Source organism: Antechinus flavipes, chromosome 4, assembly GCF_016432865.1.
Source record: "Antechinus flavipes isolate AdamAnt ecotype Samford, QLD, Australia chromosome 4, AdamAnt_v2, whole genome shotgun sequence".
Classification (NCBI taxonomy): Eukaryota; Metazoa; Chordata; class Mammalia; order Dasyuromorphia; family Dasyuridae; genus Antechinus; species Antechinus flavipes.
The window spans coordinates 191,636,992-191,658,508 of record NC_067401.1 but is presented as its reverse complement, the minus strand read 5'-3'; the positions used below and the strand labels follow the sequence as shown (position 1 = coordinate 191,658,508).

At 40.6% G+C, this 21,517-nt stretch overlaps 1 protein-coding gene across 3 annotated transcripts in view; it reads right to left on the bottom strand.

Annotated features, from left to right (window-relative positions):
• ITPR3 (inositol 1,4,5-trisphosphate receptor type 3) overlaps positions 1 to 21,517 on the bottom strand; it is a 117,685-nt gene that overhangs the window by 70,806 nt on the left and 25,362 nt on the right. For all 3 annotated transcript variants that reach the window (XM_051996406.1, XM_051996407.1, XM_051996408.1), the window contains exons 3-7: positions 10,168 to 10,289; positions 3,785 to 3,871; positions 1,918 to 2,076; positions 1,474 to 1,572; positions 1,287 to 1,370 (exon numbers count right to left, since the gene is read on the bottom strand). In XM_051996406.1, coding sequence (XP_051852366.1) covers positions 1,287 to 1,370; positions 1,474 to 1,572; positions 1,918 to 2,076; positions 3,785 to 3,871; positions 10,168 to 10,289 — 551 coding nt within the window. The remainder of the gene's footprint in view (positions 1 to 1,286; positions 1,371 to 1,473; positions 1,573 to 1,917; positions 2,077 to 3,784; positions 3,872 to 10,167; positions 10,290 to 21,517) is intronic.

Here is a 21,517-nt window from a genome sequence, read left to right as displayed (position 1 = left end):
ATTTATGCTTCTGGGACTCTTCTGGAAGAACTATCACCTCACCCACTTGTCAAATAAAACTCTCTTAGCTCATAAGTATATCTGAAGTCTAGTTTCCATTATGATTACTTCTTTCTCAGCTGGGAAGGGTTGCCATCAAATCCATGTACATTTGGGAGAGAGTATTTTCTGCCACAGAAAGCATAGGGCAAAAGGCATAAGATAATGATATAATATCAAAAAGACTACAGAAAATCATCCCCAGGACAATACACCACAATCAAGTAGGATTTATACCAGGAATGCAGGGCTGGTTCAATATTAGGAAAACTATCAGTATAATTGGCCATAAAACCAGCAGTAAGCAGTAAGGGACAAACTGTAACCATTCCCAATAAGATCAGGAGTGAAACAAGGTTGCCCACTATCACCATTACTATTTAATATTGTATTAGAAATGCTAGCTTTGGCAATAAGAGTTGAGATAATGATATAAGCTCCTTGTTGAGGGAAACAGAAGAAGAAAGTAGAAAGACAAAGGACAAGGAAAAAGGACAGAAGCCCCAAACCATAGAAAACTTGTTTAGAAAAAGGACTAGAGGGGGGAAAAAAAAGGCAGCTAGGTAGCTCAGCTGATAAAGTAGTAAGCCTGGAGTCAGGAAGACCGGCATTCAAATACAAACACAGATGTTTACTAACCTGAGCAAATCACTTTACTCTGTTTACCTCAGTTTCCTCATCTATAAAATGAATTGGGTAGGATGGAGCTAGGATGATGGGAAAGGAAGGGCTTCCCCAGAAAGTAGAGCTAGAGGGAGAGAACAGGACCAGGGAGAATGAAGTGAAGAAACAATGAACTAAGATTGGGAAGGGAAGGATGGGGGAGAATGGGGGGAAATGCAAATAGTGAAGAAAGTGTGCTACTAGGGAAATCATTGAGCAAATGAAAAGTATATATATATTTTTTCTTTAAAACCTAAATCTCTCTCTCTCTCTCAGTCTAGAGAGTAGAGAAGATACAGAGAAATCACACAAGTCCACACTTACTACTTATTAGTCTAACAGCTTTGATCTGTTATATTTCCTTTCTGGACTTGTTTGCCCCTCCTTGGACAATCTGGTGGTTCCTCCTTCTGCAGACTCATCATTTTTATGCTGAGTTTAATAGACACCTGAATGACTTAGTTAACTGCAGCTCAGAACTCCTGAGCTCCAAAAGTCCACTGCCCATAGACTCCAAAGTAGCAGAAATTCTAGACTTGTACCAAAGAATATTATCTTGAAGATCTTCTCTATAGGGCTCTTACCCCTTTCAAAACCTCTTCCAGGTGGTCTCGGAACTTCATGAACAAGTTTATTTTCCAGCTGGTGGTGCAGTTGACAGAGTTGACCTGGGTGAAGGAAAATGATAACAGAGTTACCCCATAGTCCTCCAAGAACAGGACAAAAAAAAAAGGGGGGGACAGAAAGCCCTCCCAATCCCTCTGGGCTCACCTCTTTGCAGCCGGCATTGTCACTGAGCTCATAGTTGCTGGCATGCAGAGGCTGTCCAGCATTGACAGGATTCAGGATGACTTTGTCCCCCACAACCACCTGATTGGAAGAGAAGAGGTGAGAATATAAGGAGCAGGGAGAGAAGGCGGAATTCCATCCCTTTAGTCACCCACCTTTTCTCAGAACCTTTTATTTCCTAACATTTTCTTTCCTAACATTTTCTTTCCAGGCTTTCCAGTCTTCTCTCTGGGCCCTGCTTTCTTCCTATGTGAAACTGGAGGATCAATGTTCACCCCAGCCCATTCTCCAAAAGGATCAGAAACGAAGATATGGGAGAAAGACCAAATCCAATTGTCTCAGCCTCTAATGGGACCTTTTGACCTTTGATGTTTGAGAAGTCTCAACTCCTTCCTAACTCTTCTCAGTTACCAGCTTGGGACTCACATTGTCCCCATTGCTTCGAAGCTTCCAGAAAGGCTGTATAAAGAGCCAGGAGCCCTCATTTCCAGTGGCATCCAGGGTCACTCTCATGGCATTCTTCTCCAGCAGAGCTGGTAACCTCTTATTCACAGTCAAATACTTGTTGCTTTTCATGTGAAGAAGCTGAAAGAAAAGAAAAGGAGATAGGGACAGGAAGTTGTAATGGCCAATCCCAAGTGTTAAATGAGAGCTCCCAACAAAGGGAGCTGAGCCAGCAATGACCTCAGAACCCACACATACACCATGGCACAGGCAGTCAGACATGTACAGAGACTCACAAAAACAGTGTCCCATATGCCTGGTTACACACAGTTACTCAAATATATTCATGCACAATCTCACAAACACATCATACCATACAGAGAATCACAGTTATAAATAGTCGCCAGAAAATATACAACAACCACACCCATCAGTCACATACAAGCACAATTATAGAAACAATCACCCAAAAAATCCATTCAGTCACATGCAGAATCACAATCACAGAAAGAAAAAAAATTGACAAAAAATATAAGTTCAGTCATTTTTTAGTCATGTCCAGCTCTTTGTGACTCCATTTGAGGTTTTTTTGGCAAAGATACTGAAGCGAATCACTATTTTCTTCTTCAATTCATTTTACAGATGAGGAAACTAAAGAAAATAGGGTTAAATGATTTGCCCAGGATCAGATAACCAGAAAGTATCTGAGGCCAGATTTGAATTCACAAAAATGAGTCTTCCTGACACCAGACTTGGCACTTTATTGTGCCCCAAAAAAGACACATTCACAACCTATCCCTCAATCACACACAAGCACAGTCATAAAGACAGTCAACCAAAAATAACATTTACAGTTGCACCATTAGTCACACAGAATCACAGCCACCAAAACATACACATTCATGATCAATCATGTATTAATCACAGATAGAATCAGTGACCAAAAAAAATCTATATTCACAATCATATCCATCAATTACAACAAAATCAGGGCTCACAAGATAGCCTCTGAAAGTTGCTGTCTTTAAATACTATTATACAAATTCTGGGGAAAGATTCTTAGACTGCTATTCCAAATGATGAAACTAAATTAATGCCTAATATCACAATTTATAATTAACTTGTGGAGAAAATGTTCAGTTCCTTCTGTCCTCTACTGATGCATTCAAGTTTACGTGGCCCTAAATTTCAAGATATCTTTCTGTTTCCTCACTATATCCTGTGAAAACCTCTAAATAGTACATGAAGTACATGAAATTAGGGGGGCGGAAAAAGCTACATCTTTTCTCAATCATCATGCCATGCATTTGTGATTTAGTCACAAAACCACACAAGTGCAACCATACAGCCACACAAAAATCACACCTTAGCCTGATAAAGTCACAAAAATACACTTATAACACCCAAATCTTACAGTCTAATCATAATCTAACCCAAAGAGCTACAAATTTACACATTCACAATCATACCCAGGTCTTAATCAAGTTAGAAACAATTTGCCTTATACCAAGACACTCACAAAATCACAACACAGAGAGACAAATCAAGCTGCTCACACATCCACACACATCCTTATGTCCCAGGGGTCAGTTTACCACCCCAAAGATGGTAACTTAAGGTTACCTTCTCCATTCCTTAAGTTTCCTCCTGATATCACACTTCCTCCCAATTCTCTCCAGATAAAATAGGGGAGGAAGAGAAAGAAGAAATAATAAGTTCATTTCTTCAAAGGGCACCAATTTCCAAGCACCTATGAATGAGGCGAGATATGAAGGATAGATGGAGGTTGAGGTTGGGATGGAAGAAGAAGGGAGACACTGAAGCAATGAGGATGGAGGTGAGTCTCTACCTGTATGACACTGCCATACTTCACCACATCTCCATGAACTTTCTTGTTTTCTGTCTCGTTCTGCTTTTGTTCCATTTGGGCTGCATGCTACAAAAAGATACAAATTTGGGGAAAAAGTAAAGAATAAGGAAAGGATTAGAAGAGAGTCTCTCTGTGGGGAGACAAAGCTTTCCCAAATAAGCTATCATGGGAACACTATAGACACATTAGATCAGAAATTCATTATTTCCTGTTCCAGGATTGTTGTTGTTTATCCTTCATTTTCAAAAAGAAGGGAGGTAATACCATGGTATTCAAGTGAATTGGATTTAAGTGAAGGGGGGCTGTACAAGGTCACCTACCTTATTTTTCCCTCCAGAGCCATCTGGATAGAGATATAGATCAAGATGACTAAAACAAAGTCAGCCTCTCCTAGTCAAGAGAGACTGAGGAAACTGAGGCAAGGCAGGGACTTTTCTGCAACTCCTAGTCACAGAATTCTCTTCAGCAGTGACAGGTTAAGTAACCTGTCCAGCATCATGCAGTCAATATGAAATACATAAGTTAAAGGTGGGAATCAAACCCAGGTCTTCCTGACAGAGGGAATCTCCCTATTTTCTAAGCCACACTACTTCTCAGAGTGCACGACTAAAATTACAGATCAAGTTTGAGCAACAGATCATGAGAGATTTAAAAACATTCAAGGTGAAGCATCCCAAACCGAGACTTCCTGATTGGCTGAAGATGAGCCTTGGATTGAAAGGGTGGACCAATGGTAACACTCCATAAAACCCAGATAAATAAGTTACAAACTTAGCCAGGACATATTCTAGAACAACAAAGCCATTTTCTTTCAGGGCCATAGTGAGAGCAGACAATACAACATCCATCTCCTAGGCAAAGTCCCTAGACCATGTTAGGCCCGGAGATATATAGTTATTGATTAGGATAGAAAGCATAGGTCTGATTTAATCTGGAATCAGGTAGACTTTTCCTATCACTTTTCTGTACTGGATCTGTGATTTCATTAGATTAGGAAACTCAAAATAAACACGCTCCCTCTACCAAGACAACTGCTCTGTAACCTACAAATTTAGAAAGGAGCTTGGGAAGCCCTGAAAAGGTTACTTGCCCAGGGTCTCATCAGGATTTGGATCCAAGTCTCATTGACTTTGAAGCCATCTCTCTCTCTCTAACTACTGTAACATGTTCCCTCTCTACTAACCTAAGTCTGGAATATTATTTCTTAACTTACATGCTCACTTTTCCCTTATGAATAAACAGCTAGGAAACTAGTTTTGGAGGTGGAAAATGCTATCCACATCCAGAGAGAGAATTGTGGAGATTAAATGTGGATCAAACTATGCTTTGATCCACCTTTATTATTTGTTTGCTTTTTCTTTCTTATAGTTTTCCCCCCTTTTGGTCTGATTGTTCCTTCACAACATGACAAATATGGAATATGTTTTAAAAGATTACACATATTTAACTTACATCTGATTGCTTGCTGTCTTGGGAAGGAGGGAGAAAAATTTGGAATGCAAAGTTTTATAAAAATGAATGTTGAAAACTATCTTTACATGTACTTGGAAAAATAAAATACTATGGAATAAAAAAAAAAAAGGACACGGTACTTTGTGGTCTTGAGTGTGGGCAAATAATGGGTAAAAGGGAAAGAGGGAAGTGAATGCTAAATCTAAGCCACCAAAGGTGATGATAGCAGTCAAGAAATGAGGATATGGGTAAATGCCTATATTAAGTACAGCAGATTTCTGACCTCAGGGGTCATGAAGAACCAGGATCCACCAATCTCAGACTGAAGATTCAAGAATTGGGGTTGTTTGCTCTGAGCCAATGATATCCCAGGAAGCTGATTACAGGCGAGAGAGGCTTAAGGCTCTGAATAGCATCCAACATTTGTGATAGTCTACCCATTCTTAAAATCCTACAAGGAAAGATTTCCCAGCTGAATTGGGTGTCTTTCACATCCATTGTTAGAGCACAAACTTTCTGCCAATATAAACCCCATAAAAACACTCCTCCATCCTGGATTGGATCACCTCTTTCTTAACTCCCACACCCCCAGTGGACTGCATGTCCTTTCTAATGCTACTTCTTGTTGTATTTGACAAGGGCTTTTCTCCTCAGTAGGCAACAGAGTACCCAGTGGTAATGGGTAAGGAAAGAGGCACAGTAGAAAGAGCTCTGGATTTGAATCCTACTTCTGCCTGCCTCTGCCATCCCAATTCTGATATTTAATCCCTGTGACACCTGGAACAATTTATTTTATTTTTCTGAATCAAAGGTTTCTCACCAGCTCCTATGACCCCACCTCTGACTCCAACTAGCTATGTGACCTCCTGGGCTTCATTCCCCTTTATCTCAATTCCCTCATCTGTACAATGTAGATGGCAACACTGACACTATCTATCCATGGGGTTATTGTGAGAAAGGCCCTTTGTAAGCCACAAAGCAAGAGCTCTATAAATATGAGATACGATTATTTATACCACAAAGGAAAGTTCAAACTCAGTAGTGGTTCTCCTAATGTTTTCTTTTTCACATGAAGGAAGTCTTCCCTAGGCATTCCTTCACACTTCTCAGTCAGGAACTCCTTTCTACTGATTTCAGTTCTTCCTGGCTTCTCCCCTCTCCTCCCACTGGTCCTCTAAGGCCCCACCGACTTATTCTCTTAGACTGAGTTAAGAGGACAGAGATAGAGGGCAGGCAGGCAGGGAAGGGCAAGACTCTCTAAAGTCTGGGGGTGGGAGTTAGTGCCACTCTTGAAAGGATTCCCAGATGCCCTTATCCCTGAGAGTATCTAAAATGAGTCAGTGACTCCCAAGCTCAGAACCAGCCCAGCTGGAGCGGGCACAGGATAGGTAGCCAAGTCCAGAGTGAGAATCCAAAGCTGAGACCTAGAATGTTGTAGAAGGAACGTGATTTGGCAGCCTATTGTGTTAGGTCCAGTTCTGCCAGTAACTATCTGAATGACAAAAGGCAAGGGACTTATCTAACCTGGGTGTCACTTTCCTCATCTACAAAATGAGGAGAGGTAGACCAATCAGTCAATCAAACTAGCATTTAAGTGCCTTTTAAGTGCCAGGTACTGTACTAAACTTTAAGATTTGATCCTTAAAAGTCACCAAATCCAATCCTTGTATTTTCCAGATAAGGAACTTGAGACCCAGAGGAAGTCACAAGAAATAAATGACAATCAGGGTGTGAGCCTAAGTGTTTTATTTCCAAATTCAGCAAGCTTTCCAATACTACTACTTTCTTAAGAATCCTTCCAGATATAACTCTATGATCCCCTCATGACCATTGATCTCTAAAGTTTCTTCTTGATACTATGAAGCCATATCTAGAAAGAGCCAAGATATATCTTATTTCCTAACATTACTCACAAACTACCCAAGCTAGAAGGGAATATAAGTTACCATGTGGTCTAAATCCTTTATTTTACAAAAATAAAAGCTAAGACTCAGAGAGAAATAATTTGCCCAAAGTTACACAGTAAATCGGTGACGGAGTTGGGATAAGAAGCCAAGTTTGCTGATTGGCCAGTGCTCCTTTTGCTCATTAGACAAATCCGGGTCTTTGAGTCTAAATCTGTATAAGGGGAATGGAGGCAATAAGTCTAATCTCTGAGTTCACCAGTGACAAAACAGACCAAGAACTTGTGCTACAGAATCTCTGTCCTCCAAGCTCGAGGTGTTACTAAGTGAAATGAGGTGAAAATTCAGAGACCATTCTCCCTAATTAAGCTTCATTGACCAGAGGGCAGATCTCCCTGCATCTCCTAAGAAGAGGGCATGAATTGGAAATGAATGAAATCAAAGTCTGGAGTATCTTTGGGATTAAGAAGGGCTGCAATGGTTGAAATTTCTGCACTTCATACGACACTGAGATGGCACGGGCTCCACCCAACCTCATTCATTCAAGGGTGAAAGAAATGGTTCCATTTTCTTGTTCTAAGTAACCACATTCCACAGGGAGGGAGCTGGAAGATGAGAGAATGGGCCAGAGAGGAGTCACCAAAGCTTGGAAACATGGAGTTCAAAACCTGCTGATCTCTTTCAATGTTTTCACTCTCACTGTTCTCATTCTCTCTGTCTTGACTCTCATTTCCCCCTTTTCATTTTCACTACTCTGATTGTCACTGTCACCATCAACAGTGTTCTCTTCCTCCATCTCATATATACTTCCTATAGCATCCAAAACCATAATTCCATTCAATAATAATCTTCTAGAGGAATATCTAAAACCATAGTGTTAAAAGTGGGCAGATCTACTTTTCTCAATGAGAAAAGGGTTTGTTATTTTAAATGAATGAATAAAGCACTTTGCTGATCTTTTCCTTCTTTCTTCTGATTATTGTACTCCTTCCAATTTCATCCTTAAATATTCTCAGTATGGCTTTGTTTAGTTAGGGGCCTTGCCAAGCTTTCTTTAAACTGATTACCTTTACAGCTTCCCTCTGTTTTATTATCTCCAATTGTGCTTATTGTCTTCCATCATCTTTCTCTGTAACATTTTTATAAATGAGTCGATATGTTAAACTTGTATTGCCTTTGGCTGCCATAAATCTCTATTTGGTTTGTAAGCCAAATAAATATCTGCTGACTAAAGTGCTTCTTAAATTAATTTGGTCTCTTCACCTGATGTCAATTAAACCTTTGACTCAAAGTGCTGTAGCAAATCAGTGCCAAGGTCCTTTTTCTATCCATATTCCATTTTTTAAAAGATCAATACCTTATTTAAATAAGTCAGGTTGGACTCATTTTAGTTGCATCTTATTTTTTCTCTTCATTTTTATTATTTCATCCAACTTAGTACTCATTTTGATATTTTCTCTAAAAAGCCAATGGTCTCACTAAATATAGACTGATTCAGAAATGGATTCCACATTAATAATGAGGAATTTTTTTCTTTGTTAACAAGATAACAAGATAATTTATATAATCGCTTGGGTTTGTTTTTTTGTTTTTTGTTTTTTTTTTTTTTTTGTTATTCAGCATTCGTCCAGTTCTCAAAGAAGGGGATGATGTATAGTTGTGAGATTTCTGTGTAAGATATAAGTCTTTGTCCCCTCTCATTCCTTATTTCTGAAGCATATTTCTCAACATAATTTTCACCCTTTTTACCTATCTCACTATTCCAGCTTTAAATTAAAGTCATTTAGTATCAAAGTATATATTGATTTAATTTGGAAAGTCTGATTTATCCTCCAACTCCACGTGCAATACTTTTTGCACCATGCTATCCTGCTTCCTATATCTATGACTGTGTATATGCAAAAAAACAACACACCAAAGATGTGAATTTGTATACATCTATATCTAAAAAATGAGTCTAAGTTAAGGGGTTGAATTATGGACTCCTTTGGCAATCTTATGAAACCTATAGATTCCTTTTTCAGAATAATAATTTTAAATGTGTAAGACAGAAAATGCATAACATTGAAATAGTTATCCAAAAAAAAAAATTTTTTTAATAGATTCACAGATACCAGGTCTGTTAATGTGTTTAAATCTCTGATTACGAACCTCTAGTTTAAGTGTGCAAAGTGTGGAAGAGCGTTTATTATGGACCTGTTAGTGTGTCAGGCACCCTATTAAACCCTAAATGTATTAAGTATGAAACTATGAATAAGCAAATACTCATCTGAATGTGTGCACATGTGTGTATGTGATAGTGTAGTCTTGCACACCTGGCTTTGAATTAGCATGGGACACAGCCTCTGCCTGTCACAGAGGAGAAAAGAACCTTGTAAGAGACGGGCCACCCTCCTCCTGGCCAGGAAGAGACACACTTGAAGTTATTTATAACTCTGCCACAGGCAATCGGTCCACCACCCACCCCCACTTCCTGTGCTGCTCACATCTGCCAGGCAGCTGCAAGGGACAGAAGGGACGTAGGGTGATTCTCCCCGCTCCTTAACCCCAATAAGCTCATCCTCTTAGCTCAAGCTTGAGCAACCACCCAAGGGGATTAAGTGTGCTAAAGAGTTTTGGGAAGTAAGGCTGGAGACAGCCTCAAGGTCAGAGCTTCTTGCCAAGGTCAAGTCCTTGGAATGGACACTCAGACATAACAAAGAGCAACAAGATCAGGGAATAGGGTCAAGTCTCTGCTGGGGGCAAGTCAGAGAAGTGGAAGATGGACAACGTGGACAAAGGAAGATTGGGAGCAGGACATTTCTACACATTGAAGACAAAATGAGTAGTTGGCAATGAAGATTAACAGACTTCACTTAGGTAAGCCCAAGTGGCCCAGAGAGGTTTGGACTATCTTGTCTCCTTCCAACATTGAATTTTTACATTCGAACATTCTGTGCTCTGTGCTCCAATGTTTATGTCCTGAGATCCCTTTCCACTCCTCCCCAGAGTCCTACCCCTCCTCACCTGGAGCTTCTGGAGTAGGACAACATCAGAGATCTTCTCTTTGTCCTGTTTGGTCTGCTTGGCTTTCCAGTACTGCTTCTGGGCTGAGTATCGGTTCATGGGGCACACCTTGAAAAGACAGTCTGAAAGAGAAGACGGAGGGAAATGATACTTTAAATTGGGAGGCATTTCTGGTAGGGAGAGAGGAGAGGCTACTGGGAGGAATACCTCACCCATTTAGGCTGACACAGTCTATCTCAGAAAACCATATTTAGTGAAAAGAGCCCTTGAAGTGCTGATCTCTGATCTCTTGTGTGATCTCTGAGTAAGTTATTTTTCCTTCTACTCCATAAAAAGCGATAGGCCTATGTGGTTACTTTCCATCCTGACACTAGATAACTAAATTATAAAGCAAATCTTGGGCCTGAGAAAGCAGCCCAGGTGGAATGGAATATAATGTGTCAGGTGATGAATTACCCCTGGGATGATTACTGTACTGTCCCAACAAAGTTCAGTTCAAGTCAGTGGGCCAAACATTTGAATTTATAGTGCAAAGATCTCATTAATTTATAAATGTTTTTTGTGGTCAACCCTGAAAGGGAAAGTCAAACAAATAAACCTTAGCCCCTGCTTTCAAGAAGAGTGCACAGGAAGACAGTTATGTGATGCAGTGGATAAAGCACCAGCCCTGGGGTCAGGAGGACCCGATTTCAAATCTGACCTCAGACACTTAACCTTTATTAACTGTATGCCCTTGGGCAAGTCATTTAACCTTGATTACCTCACATACAATAAAAAAAGAAAAAACTACCCATGAGTAGGAAGAATCATTCATTTATACAAACAATTACAATATAGGATAGAATATGACCAATAAAAGAGCTCTGGGGAAGGGTAGAATTCAAAAAAAAGAGAGAGAGCTCACTTTCAGATGAGAAAGTCAAGGAATGCTTCATGGAAGTGTTGGCATCTAAGCCATGTAGGATGTTTACAAGAAAGGAGAGTTGGAGACAGAGGATATTCCAAGTAAATGGAATTTCAGAAGCAAAAAGACAAAAATTAGAAGACTGATTAGACCCAAGAGATCATGGATTTAGAGTTGGAAAGAAACTCAGAGATCATTTAATAGTCTAACCCCCTTATTTTGCAAATGGGTAGGGTGCAGATTGCAGGAGGGTAGAATGGGTGGTACCCTCTGATTAGAGACTCTAAGGCTGGGTGTATGACTCAGGTCTGAACAACAGCTCATGGGTTGCTGGCACTTTGCCTGTGAAATAGGCAAATCCCAGCAGAATCAGAGGAAGCTGGGTTTCCAGGGTGGTAAGACCCTACCCCCAGGCCTCAAATACAAGTGTGTACCTTCTCCCATTCTTTCTTCTCTTTCTCCTCCTCTTCCTTTTCTTTTTCTTCTTTCTCCATTCTTCCTCTGCTTCCCTATTCTTTTCCGGTACTATGTATCTGATCTGTCTCTAATGGATTGCTTATTTCACTCTATTGGATGTTTACTATATCGTTTTGGGAACAGTCCCCTGAAACATGAAAGATGTGTCAGACCCATCCCCTCCCCTTGGGAAGCTCACAGTCCAGTTGAGAAAAAAAGATTAACAACCATGAAAAGATATTAAAACAAGAAAAGAGCATTTTTCCAAGAGAAGAAATCTAAAATATTAATTGTGCTACGAAAAAATGATCTAAACCACTAATAATTTAAAAAATGTAAAGGAAATCAACTCCGAGGTTCCTTCCTCTTCTCCACTCCCCCCATCAGATTGGCAAAGCCGACAGAAAATTCAAATGACAAATTTTAGAGGACAAAATAGGCACATTCATGCAGCGTTGGTGGAGCTATGAATTGATTTAGCCTTTCTGGAAAGCAAATTGGAGCTAAATCCCAAAAGTCAACCAACTGCACTCTTTGACTCAGAACTAACACTACTAGGTTTATACTCTGAAAGTCTCCAAAAAAGAGTTCTCCAAAAAAGAGGAAAATGACTCATATATACAAAAATATTTTACCAGTTCATTTTATGGTGAAAAAAAACTGGAAACTAAGGAGGTGTCTATCAATCGAGGAACAGCTGAACAGATTATGAGATATAAATGTAACAGAATACTATTGTACTGTAGGGACACCTAGGTGGTACGGCAGATAGAAAGCAGAGCCTAGACTCGGGAAGACTCATCTTCCCGATTTCAAATCTGGCCTCAGACATTCACTAGCTGCATCACTCCGAGAAAGTCAGTTAACCCTACTGACCTCAGTTCCTCATCTATAAAATGAGCTGGAGAAGGAAATGGTAAACCACTCTAGTTCTTTGCCAAGAAATTCTCAAATGGGGTCAAAGAGTCGGATTCAACTGAAATGACTGAACAACAAATTGTACTGTAAGAAATGATGGAGAGCGTTTCAGAGAAACCCAAGAAGACTTACTTATATGAGCTGATAGTGAAGAGAGCAGAACTGGAAGGAATATTTATTGTGAAAATATCATAAAGATAAAAATCTTTGAAAAATTTAATTAAGATCTCTGACCAATGAAACAACCAACCATAACCCTAGAAGGAAAAATAATGAAGCATGCTACTCACCACCTGGCAAAGAGAGATAAACTCAGTTTGCAGAATGAGATATAGAAAGATCTGAGGGTTTTAGTGGACTATGAGTTCAGAATGAAGCAAAAGAGTAATAAGGCAACTAAATAACTAAAACAATCTTAGGCTGCAATCAGAGAGATATGGTGTCCTATTTTACTTAGCCACAGTCAGCTCATGTCTGGAATACCATCTTCAATTATGGGTATCACATTTGACAAAAGACATAAATAATCCAGAATGGTCAGAAAATGTAGCCAGGAGCCCTTTTTATAGTGGCTAGAAATTGGAAATTGAATGGATGCCCACCAATTGGAGAATGGCTGAATAAATTGGTATATGAATGTTATGGAATATTATTGTTCTGTAAGAAATGACCAGCAGGATAAATACAGAGAGGCTTGGAGAGACTTAGATGAACTGATGCTGAGTGAAATGAGCAGAACTAGAAGATCATTATACACTTCAACAATAATTCTACATGACAATCAATTCTGATGGACGTGACCCTCTTCAACAAGAAGATGAATCAAATCAATTCCAGTTGTTCAATAATGAAGAGAACCAGCTATGCCCAGCGAGAGAACTATGGGAAATGAGTGTGGACCACAACATAGCATTTCTACTCCTGTTTTTGTCCACTTGCACTTTTGTTTTCCTTCTCAGATTATTTTTACCTTATTTCTAAATCTGATTTTTCTTGTGCAGCAAGATAACTGTATAAATATGTAAACATATATTGCACTTAACATATACTTTAACATATTTAACATGTATTAGTCTACCTGCCATCTAGAGGTGGGGGTGGGGGGAAAGGAAGGGAAAAGTTGGAACAGAAGGTTTTGCAAGGGTCAATGCTGAAAAACTACCCATGCATATATCTTGTAAATAAAAAGCTATAATTTTTTTTAAATTAATTAATTAAAAAGAACAATTAGGGAAGGATGCACTGACAAGATATGAGAAGAATTGGGCCTTGGCAAATGAGCATGTTTTCACAGCCACTGAGGAGGAAAGGCTCTCCAAGAAAGTCACAACATGGGCAAAATTGCAAAGGCAATAAAAGTCATGATTTGTAAGAAAGAAGGATTGTAGTTAAGAAATCAGCCTAGCTGGAGGAGAAGAGTGCTGCTATTCACGTAGAATAAGTCTTTCCAAATATACCAACAGTTCAGGAGTTTTCATGATGGAGGCAGTCAAATAAGACTAAACAATTTAGTCATGAATCTAAGGAATTCTGATGCTAGAAGTTAAGAAAAAGGGAGAAAGAAATCAAAAGATCTTAAAACAAAACAAGGACCCTAAAAGGACCAAGATTTGACTACAGGAGATCATAGAATCCTAGATTAAAAGCTAAAGGGAATTTAGTATCCAATTCCTTTATTTTACAGATAAGGAAACTGTGAGTCATAGGTTCTGTGACTTATTCAGGATCATACAGAAAGGAAGTATGTGGAGTAAAGTTTAAACAAAGGTCTCCCTAACGCCCTAACTCCAGGTCCAGTGCCCTCCCATCGTGCTACCTTTCAAAAAAATGTTCTTGGAGGGGAAAAAGCAAAGGTAACCCCCATGTATTCCTGGAGGGAAAGGAGGCTCCAGAGAGTCTCAACTGTCTTCAAGATTATCTAAGCTCTCATCTTCCTGGAGTTTTCTTTCCCAGGGTTTATCCAATCCTGAAGACAACCGATAGGTACACTGATGTTTAACACAGTACCTGAAGTCAGGATACTTGCCCTCAGGGCACTTTCAATAAAATGAAATGTGGTGGAGTCTTTCCTTTCGGAAACCTAATAGGGTAGACCAAAACATGTAATATCCTGGTTAACTTTCTGGAGGTCTCGGGACCAGCCTTGGTTTCAGTAGAGTAATCACCATGAGAATAGTCAAGGATAAAGTAAAGTCTTTATTGTCTTCTTCACAGTCTGTCTCCTTCACTTGGGGCCTGGCTAGCTTTCTGGAGGGCCTTCAGACGGGCCTTGGTCTCACTGGAGAAATGAAGGAAGACAGACCAGCCACCACGATGGCGGTGGGAGATGGAATGTCTCTCCCAGTTCTTGTTGGTTCTCATAAACTCTATTATAAATACATCATCATAGGTGTCAATCTTGTAGAACTCTATTAAGTACTAAGTACATGTAAACTAGAGATTTCCACTTCCACTTCCACTGAGTAAACATCTTGTTTCCAGTATACTTCTCCAGAGTTCTGCCCTTTACAAAGACAGATCAATTAGGTCTAATAGAAAAGACAAAATCTTGATTTTCAGAGAACCCCAGCCCTCCCTCCCTTTCTCTTCCCTTCCCTCCCTCTCTTTATCTTTCCCTCCCTTCCTTCCTCCTTCCCTCCTCCTATCTCTCTTCCTCTCTTTCTCATGTACCATAATTTATCATTCCTATTCCATAATCCACAGTTTTGACTCTTTGATTAACCAGTGCAAACACACACTATCATCTACCTTTTAATTCTTTTCTCTTTGTACTATCACTCGATAAATCCCAACCATGGTACCCATTTTCTATTCTTGCTAAATAGTCACGGAGACCAAATAGCAACTGTATTTTCACCAGAAATTTGTCATCTAATCTTAATTTAGTCCTCACTATCATACAACTATGCTCTTATTCTTTTCTATCACGTTCTTCAACAGTGGCTTCTCTGAACCCTTTCCTCACTCCTCACCTCACCACTTCTTCTACCTTTCCTCTCAAAAGACTCTCTCTCTTCCTTTGCTGTCATGAGCTCCCTATTTGCTTTGATTCCACACCTGAAAACCTTGCTCAAAATCTCCCATTCTCTCTAACTTTGCTTTAGGTCACTGATGAATATGAACCTTCTCTTTATCAAGGCTAACCCCATCTCTTATGTTCACAATCCTAATCCATTCCATTCACTTACAGAGATTTGGCACCTTGATCAATCTCTCATCTTCAATCTCTCCTATACATTAACTCTTCTTCCAAGGCTTACACATATGTCCACAAATTCCTGAGCTTGGAAAAATCTTTATTTGTACTTTTCCTCAATGAATGCTATTTCCTCAAGCTATATTCCTATATTCCTTCTCTCTTACACAGACAAATTCCTAGAAAGAGTTATCATTGCCTATAGATTTGCATTCCTTTCAATGAAATTGCTTTTCCACGGTAAGCAATGATCTCCTATGTCCTAAATATAATGGCCTCCTCTTTGTCCTCAGCTTGACCCGCTGTAGCTTTTGACATAGTGAATCTTCCACTCTTCTCGGATGAATTCTCTGCCTTTAATTTCTGTGACAATGTTATCTTTAATTGTTTTTATCTTTCTGTCCAACCATTTTCAGTCTTCTCTGCTAGTTTATCATCTTCCTTCAACACTAAATGAGGACACCTCTAAGGCCCTATCCATTCTCCCTAGAAGCCTTCAACATTCTAATTGGTTCAATTATCATTATCTGCAGTTAACAACAAAATCCACACAACAACCCCAATCCTCCCACTAAACTTTAGTCTCACATTACCAGACACATGCAGGATAATTTCACCTAGATAGCCTGCAGACATCTCAAACTCAACAAATCCAAAAGGGAGCTCTTTACATTTTCCAAACCCCACCCCTCCAAGAACAAAAACAAACAAAAAAATCATCCTCCAAATTTCCCTATTCCTATCAAAATCACCACTACTCTTGAAGTCACTCAGGTTTACAATCACAGTCATTCATAATTTTCTCATCCCTCCCCGCCACACACACACCATGCAATCAGCAGCCATGTTCCATTGACCTGCACAACTTTTCTTGAATCTGACCCCTTCTCTATACTCACAGACCTAGTTAGTTCAAGCCTTCATTTCACTTTGTCTTAACTATTACAGTAGCTTCCTAACTGGTTTCAATTCTTCTTCTACAGAGCTGCCTAACTTATATCCCTAAAAAATACTTATGACTATGCCATGCTGCATCTTCCTCAAAAATCTTCATTAGGTTCCTGTTGTTTCAAGGATAAAATGCCTTAATCTGTATTTATAGCCATCTACCCTATAGCTCTCCTTCAAGACTCATTTCATTATCATTCTCCTCATGATACCCTTAAGAGTGATTTACTAAATTATGCATACCATTTGATCCAGTAGTGTTTCTACTGGGCCTGTATCCCAAAGAGATCATAAAGGAAGGAAAAGGACCACATGTGCATAAATGTTTGTGGCAGCCCTTTTTGTAGTGGCAAGAAATTGGAAACTGAGTGGATGCCCATCAATTGGAGAATGGCTAAATAAGTTATGGTATATGAATATTATGGAATATTATTGTTCTGTAAAAAATGACCAGCAGGATGATTTCAGAGAGGCCTGGAGAGACATGATATAATGTTAAGTGAAATGAACAGAACCACGAGATTATTTTACACAGCAACAAGATTATATAATAATCAATTCTGGTGGACTTGGCTCCTTTCAACAATGATTCAGACCAGTTTCAATGGTCTTGTGATGAAGAGAGCCATCTGCACCCAGAGAGAAAACTATGGGGACTGAATATGAATTTTCATTCTTTTTATTGTCCTTGTTTGCATTTTGTTTTCTTTCTCATTTTCTCCCTTTTTGATCTGATTTTTCTTGTGCAGCATGATAATTGTGAAAATTACACATTTAATATATATTGAATTACTTGCTCTCTGGGGGGAAGGAGAGGGGAGGGAGGGAAAAATTTGGAACACAAGGTTTTACAAGGGTAAATGTTGAAAATTATTTAATCATATGTTTTGAAAATAAAAGGCTTTAATAAAAAAAATGAAAAATGTGACCTGCTAGCTGTTTCTTGTACATAATGCACCATGCTTTGCCTCTGTATCTTTGTACAATCTGTCCACCATTTTGGAATACATTCCTCCTTTATTTCTTCCTCAGAGAATCCTAACTTCCTTTAAGATGCCACCTTCTACAGAAGTCCTTTCCTGATCCATTATTATTATCACCCTTTCCTTCTTGGACATTCCTCTGTATTATTTAACCTACACTTTTTACTTATTACTTGTATAGGGGTTCTCATCTCCCACACTCCTTGATGGCAAACTGATTCATATCTATCTTTATGTCCCCAGCTCTTTACACAGTACTTTGCTCCTAGTAAGTGCTTAGTAAATGTTTGCTAGAATATTAAATTGAGGGGAAAGGTTAAATTTTAATGCTAATAATCGTAGTCACCTTTTAGGGAGGATCACATAACATTGGGACAACTCTGGGCAGAACACCTGAAGAATCAAGGATCAAGAAATCCTAAAATAAGGAGTGTTAAGATGAGAGAGAAGCTGGCTTTTTCCCTTTTGGTCTGATTTTTCTTGCCCAACATGAAAATATGGAAATGTGTTTAAAAGGATTGTACATATTTAACCTATATCAGATGATTTACTGTCTTAGGGAGAGGGGAAGAGGGAGAAAAAAACAGACACAAAGTCGTTAAAAAAAAATGCATGTTGAAAACTATCTATGTGTATTTGGAAAAATAAAATAGTATTTAAAGAAAAGATGAGGGAGAAGAGGTAAAAGAATACAAAGAATGGAGCGATGGAACCAGTCAGGGCACATCTCACTGCTCATTCAAACATGCACATGCATACATAGGTACCATCTCTGTGTAAGCAAAAGAAGTAAATGAGAATGTCAGACTGCCCCAATTCCGGAGTGCTGAGCTCTGGCATTTCAGCTCCGCTCTCTAAGCATGTCAGGACTTGGGGCTAGGTCTTGAAGGAGGCTGTAACAGAAGAGAGCCAAGCAGCAGCTAATAACCCCTGAGGTTTGGACATCCAACATGGGACTTATCACAGCTCCTGACAAACCCAAAGAGGGATGTGTGTGTGTGTGTGTGTGTGTGTGTGTGTGTGTGTGTGCAAACACACAGGATGAGGGAGAGGGAAGTAAGGGAGAAAGACAAGATAACACCTGAAGAAGGATTAGGAAATGAAACGGGGCAAGATGGAAAGCTTAGAAAACACCTCCTTCTTCTCTCCCCCACTTTCCCAATTTGCACCTCACCCCCAAGCACCTCCCCTTAATACCTGCGTAATGCAGTGGAAAGACCTAGATTTGAATCCCAACGCTGACCCTGACTAGAGCATGTGACCTTGGCATTCATCTCTTTCCCAAACTTCAATTTTCTCCTATGGAGAATATGAACAAATAATCTGTCCTCTACCAATCCGCCAGAAGGACAGATTAGAAAAGGCTTGAAAGGGAAGTTGCATCACCAGCCTTGTGGGCAGTCTTCCTGAAGCTTGAGTCACGAAGGCTGCTGAAGATGAAGGTCAGAGCCCCATCCATGGGCTCCCTAGTGCTCTGGATCATCCCCACTCTGGCAGCTGTTAGAACCTCCTCTCCAAGAGTTTAGCAGTTCCTGGTTCTAATATTAGTATTAATAATCAGTAGTAGTAGTAGTAGTATTTTTACTAAGCTCATACTATGTGCTAAGCGTAGGGATGCAGACAGAAATAAAATAGCTCCTGTTCTCAAGGAGCAGGGGAGAAAACACGTACACAGATAAGTAGGTACAAAAACACAAAGAGAATACAAACTACTTTGGGGAAAGGGAGCCAGAAGTCACAGTTGAAAGAATCAGGAAAGGCTCATTTACAAGACAGAACTTGCTCTGGATCTCAATTTCATATAAAACTAGATATTGCTGGGATTATCTTAGGTTTCTCCCAACTTCAACAGCGGGGCTCTATGACTTCACCGCTGGCCACAGGGAGAGCCAGACACAGTGACAGAGGAGCAGGGGATGCCCAGGCAGAGCCAACTTGTGTGAGCTGGTCCTCGGGAGGGCAGGAGAAGTAAAACTCCAGAGGGGCTAAATGTGCCGCACGGTACTTAGACATTATCACTTATTGCCCATCTGCTGGCTTGTCTGACCACGTCCTTAGCCCAGGCCCTGGGAAGGCCCTTGTGAGAGAGGCGAAGGATTCCAAGTAATAGGTAGGATGTCCCTACACTGGTATCAGCCAACAAATACAATGACCAGTATTCACCGCCCCTTCCACGTTAGAGCAGAGCTCTGCAGAGAACAACGGCTCCTCTTTGGGCCAAGCAGAGAATTCCCCGGCTCCAAATAAGGGTCGAAGAGGAGCTCAGAGACCCCTGCCCATCCTATCCCGCCCCTGTGCCCGGCCCTGCCTCTCACCTGGCAGCCCCCAGCAGGAGCAGGAGCTACGGACACCAGATTGGGGGAGGGAGAGCACTTTCTCCCAAGAGCCAGCCGGGCTCGGGCTGACAGGCAGCTGCCTCCCTTCCACAGCCATCTCAAAGCACAGTAGGGAGAGCTGCTGCCAAAACGACAGCAGAACCTGGCCCCGTTCCGAGTGGGGAGGGGGGCACGCAGGCCCCTGCTGTGGAGATAGTGGGAGCGGAAAGTGGGGGGGCTCCGAGTCTGGCCTCCCATCTGAATGGTGCCCCTCCCTAGCTTTGGGGAAATGGAGGGGGGAGGGAAGAATGGAGAGGTCAAAGCGGCGATTGTTCAGCAGCTTTTTGTTGTTGGAAACTGGCCTCGAATTCTCTCAACTCCAGACCCCAGGCAAGTCTTCAGCCACACCCACTTTCCTGACATATCCCCAGCAGACACACACACACACACACACACACACACCGCAAGCACACCTAACTCGGACACATAAGCAAATAAACACACATCTCCCTAATACACAGACCCTTCCTGCAACAGAGCAACATAGACCCTTCCTCCTCCAGGAAGACAAACACCTTTTTCTTTCTTTCTTCCTCCTCCTCTCTCCCTACCTGTTCATTTGTTTTCTACCTCTCCTTTCTCTCTTTCAGTCTCTCTCCCTCTCCTCTGTCTGACTGCCTCCACATGCCTCTCTCCTCCCCTTCAAATTCTCATTCTCTTGGTCATTTTGTATCTGTCTGTCTCTGATACCCACTTCGCCTATCTCCTCTCTACGTGTCTGTCTTCTACTAATCTTCTTTTTCTCCTTGAATGTGTCTGTCTCTCTCTTGTGTGTGAGAGAGAGACTCACAGAGAGAGGTACAAAGATACACACACACAGAGCTCCACATTCCCATATTCCCCCTCTCAGCAGGGCCCAAAGAGGAAAACCTTAGAAGGGAATCCCAAATTCCCAAGGGGATCCCTCCCACGAGGGAGCAAGGGCCTCCTCACAATCCCGCCAAAACTCTGGGAAGGAAATCCTAAAGAATTCTGTTTGCAAGTCCTTGCTAGAGCATTGTCTACCTAAATCCCTCTAGCTCTAAATGAAACTGTTAGCTTTGGATCTATCAACTATCTTGGGGTCTAGGCCATAGTAAGAGTAAGTCCTAGAAAAGCATCCTTACGTCTGTTCTGTTCTTATATCTGATAGTTCTAACCTTTAGGCTCCACCATGGGAGAAAGATCAATTGGATCTACAAACATAATAAAGCCAGAAAACAAACTTCCTTAAATTTTGAGTCTTAACAGGGAGCTTTTTAAGTTGGATTATTTAGTCCTTCCAGCCAAGACACGAGAGGACTTGGGCCACTCATTATTCTGGGTCCTTCTCAACAAAGGTTCTATCTAGACAATAATTCTTAACAGTGTAAGATCCCAGTGGAGAGGCCAGAGAGTCGACCCCATACCTTTATGTGTTCTTTCCCTCATTCCATAATTCTTTGGCAATAGGCTTGAAGATCTAAGAGAGTCCCCTTAGAAAAATCTGGGCACATGGAGACCAAAGAGAATCAAGTATGGAGTACTTTTTCCCCTGCTGACCCTTTGAATCCCAGACCATTGGGCAGTAGAATCCAGGAGGTACTGTCCC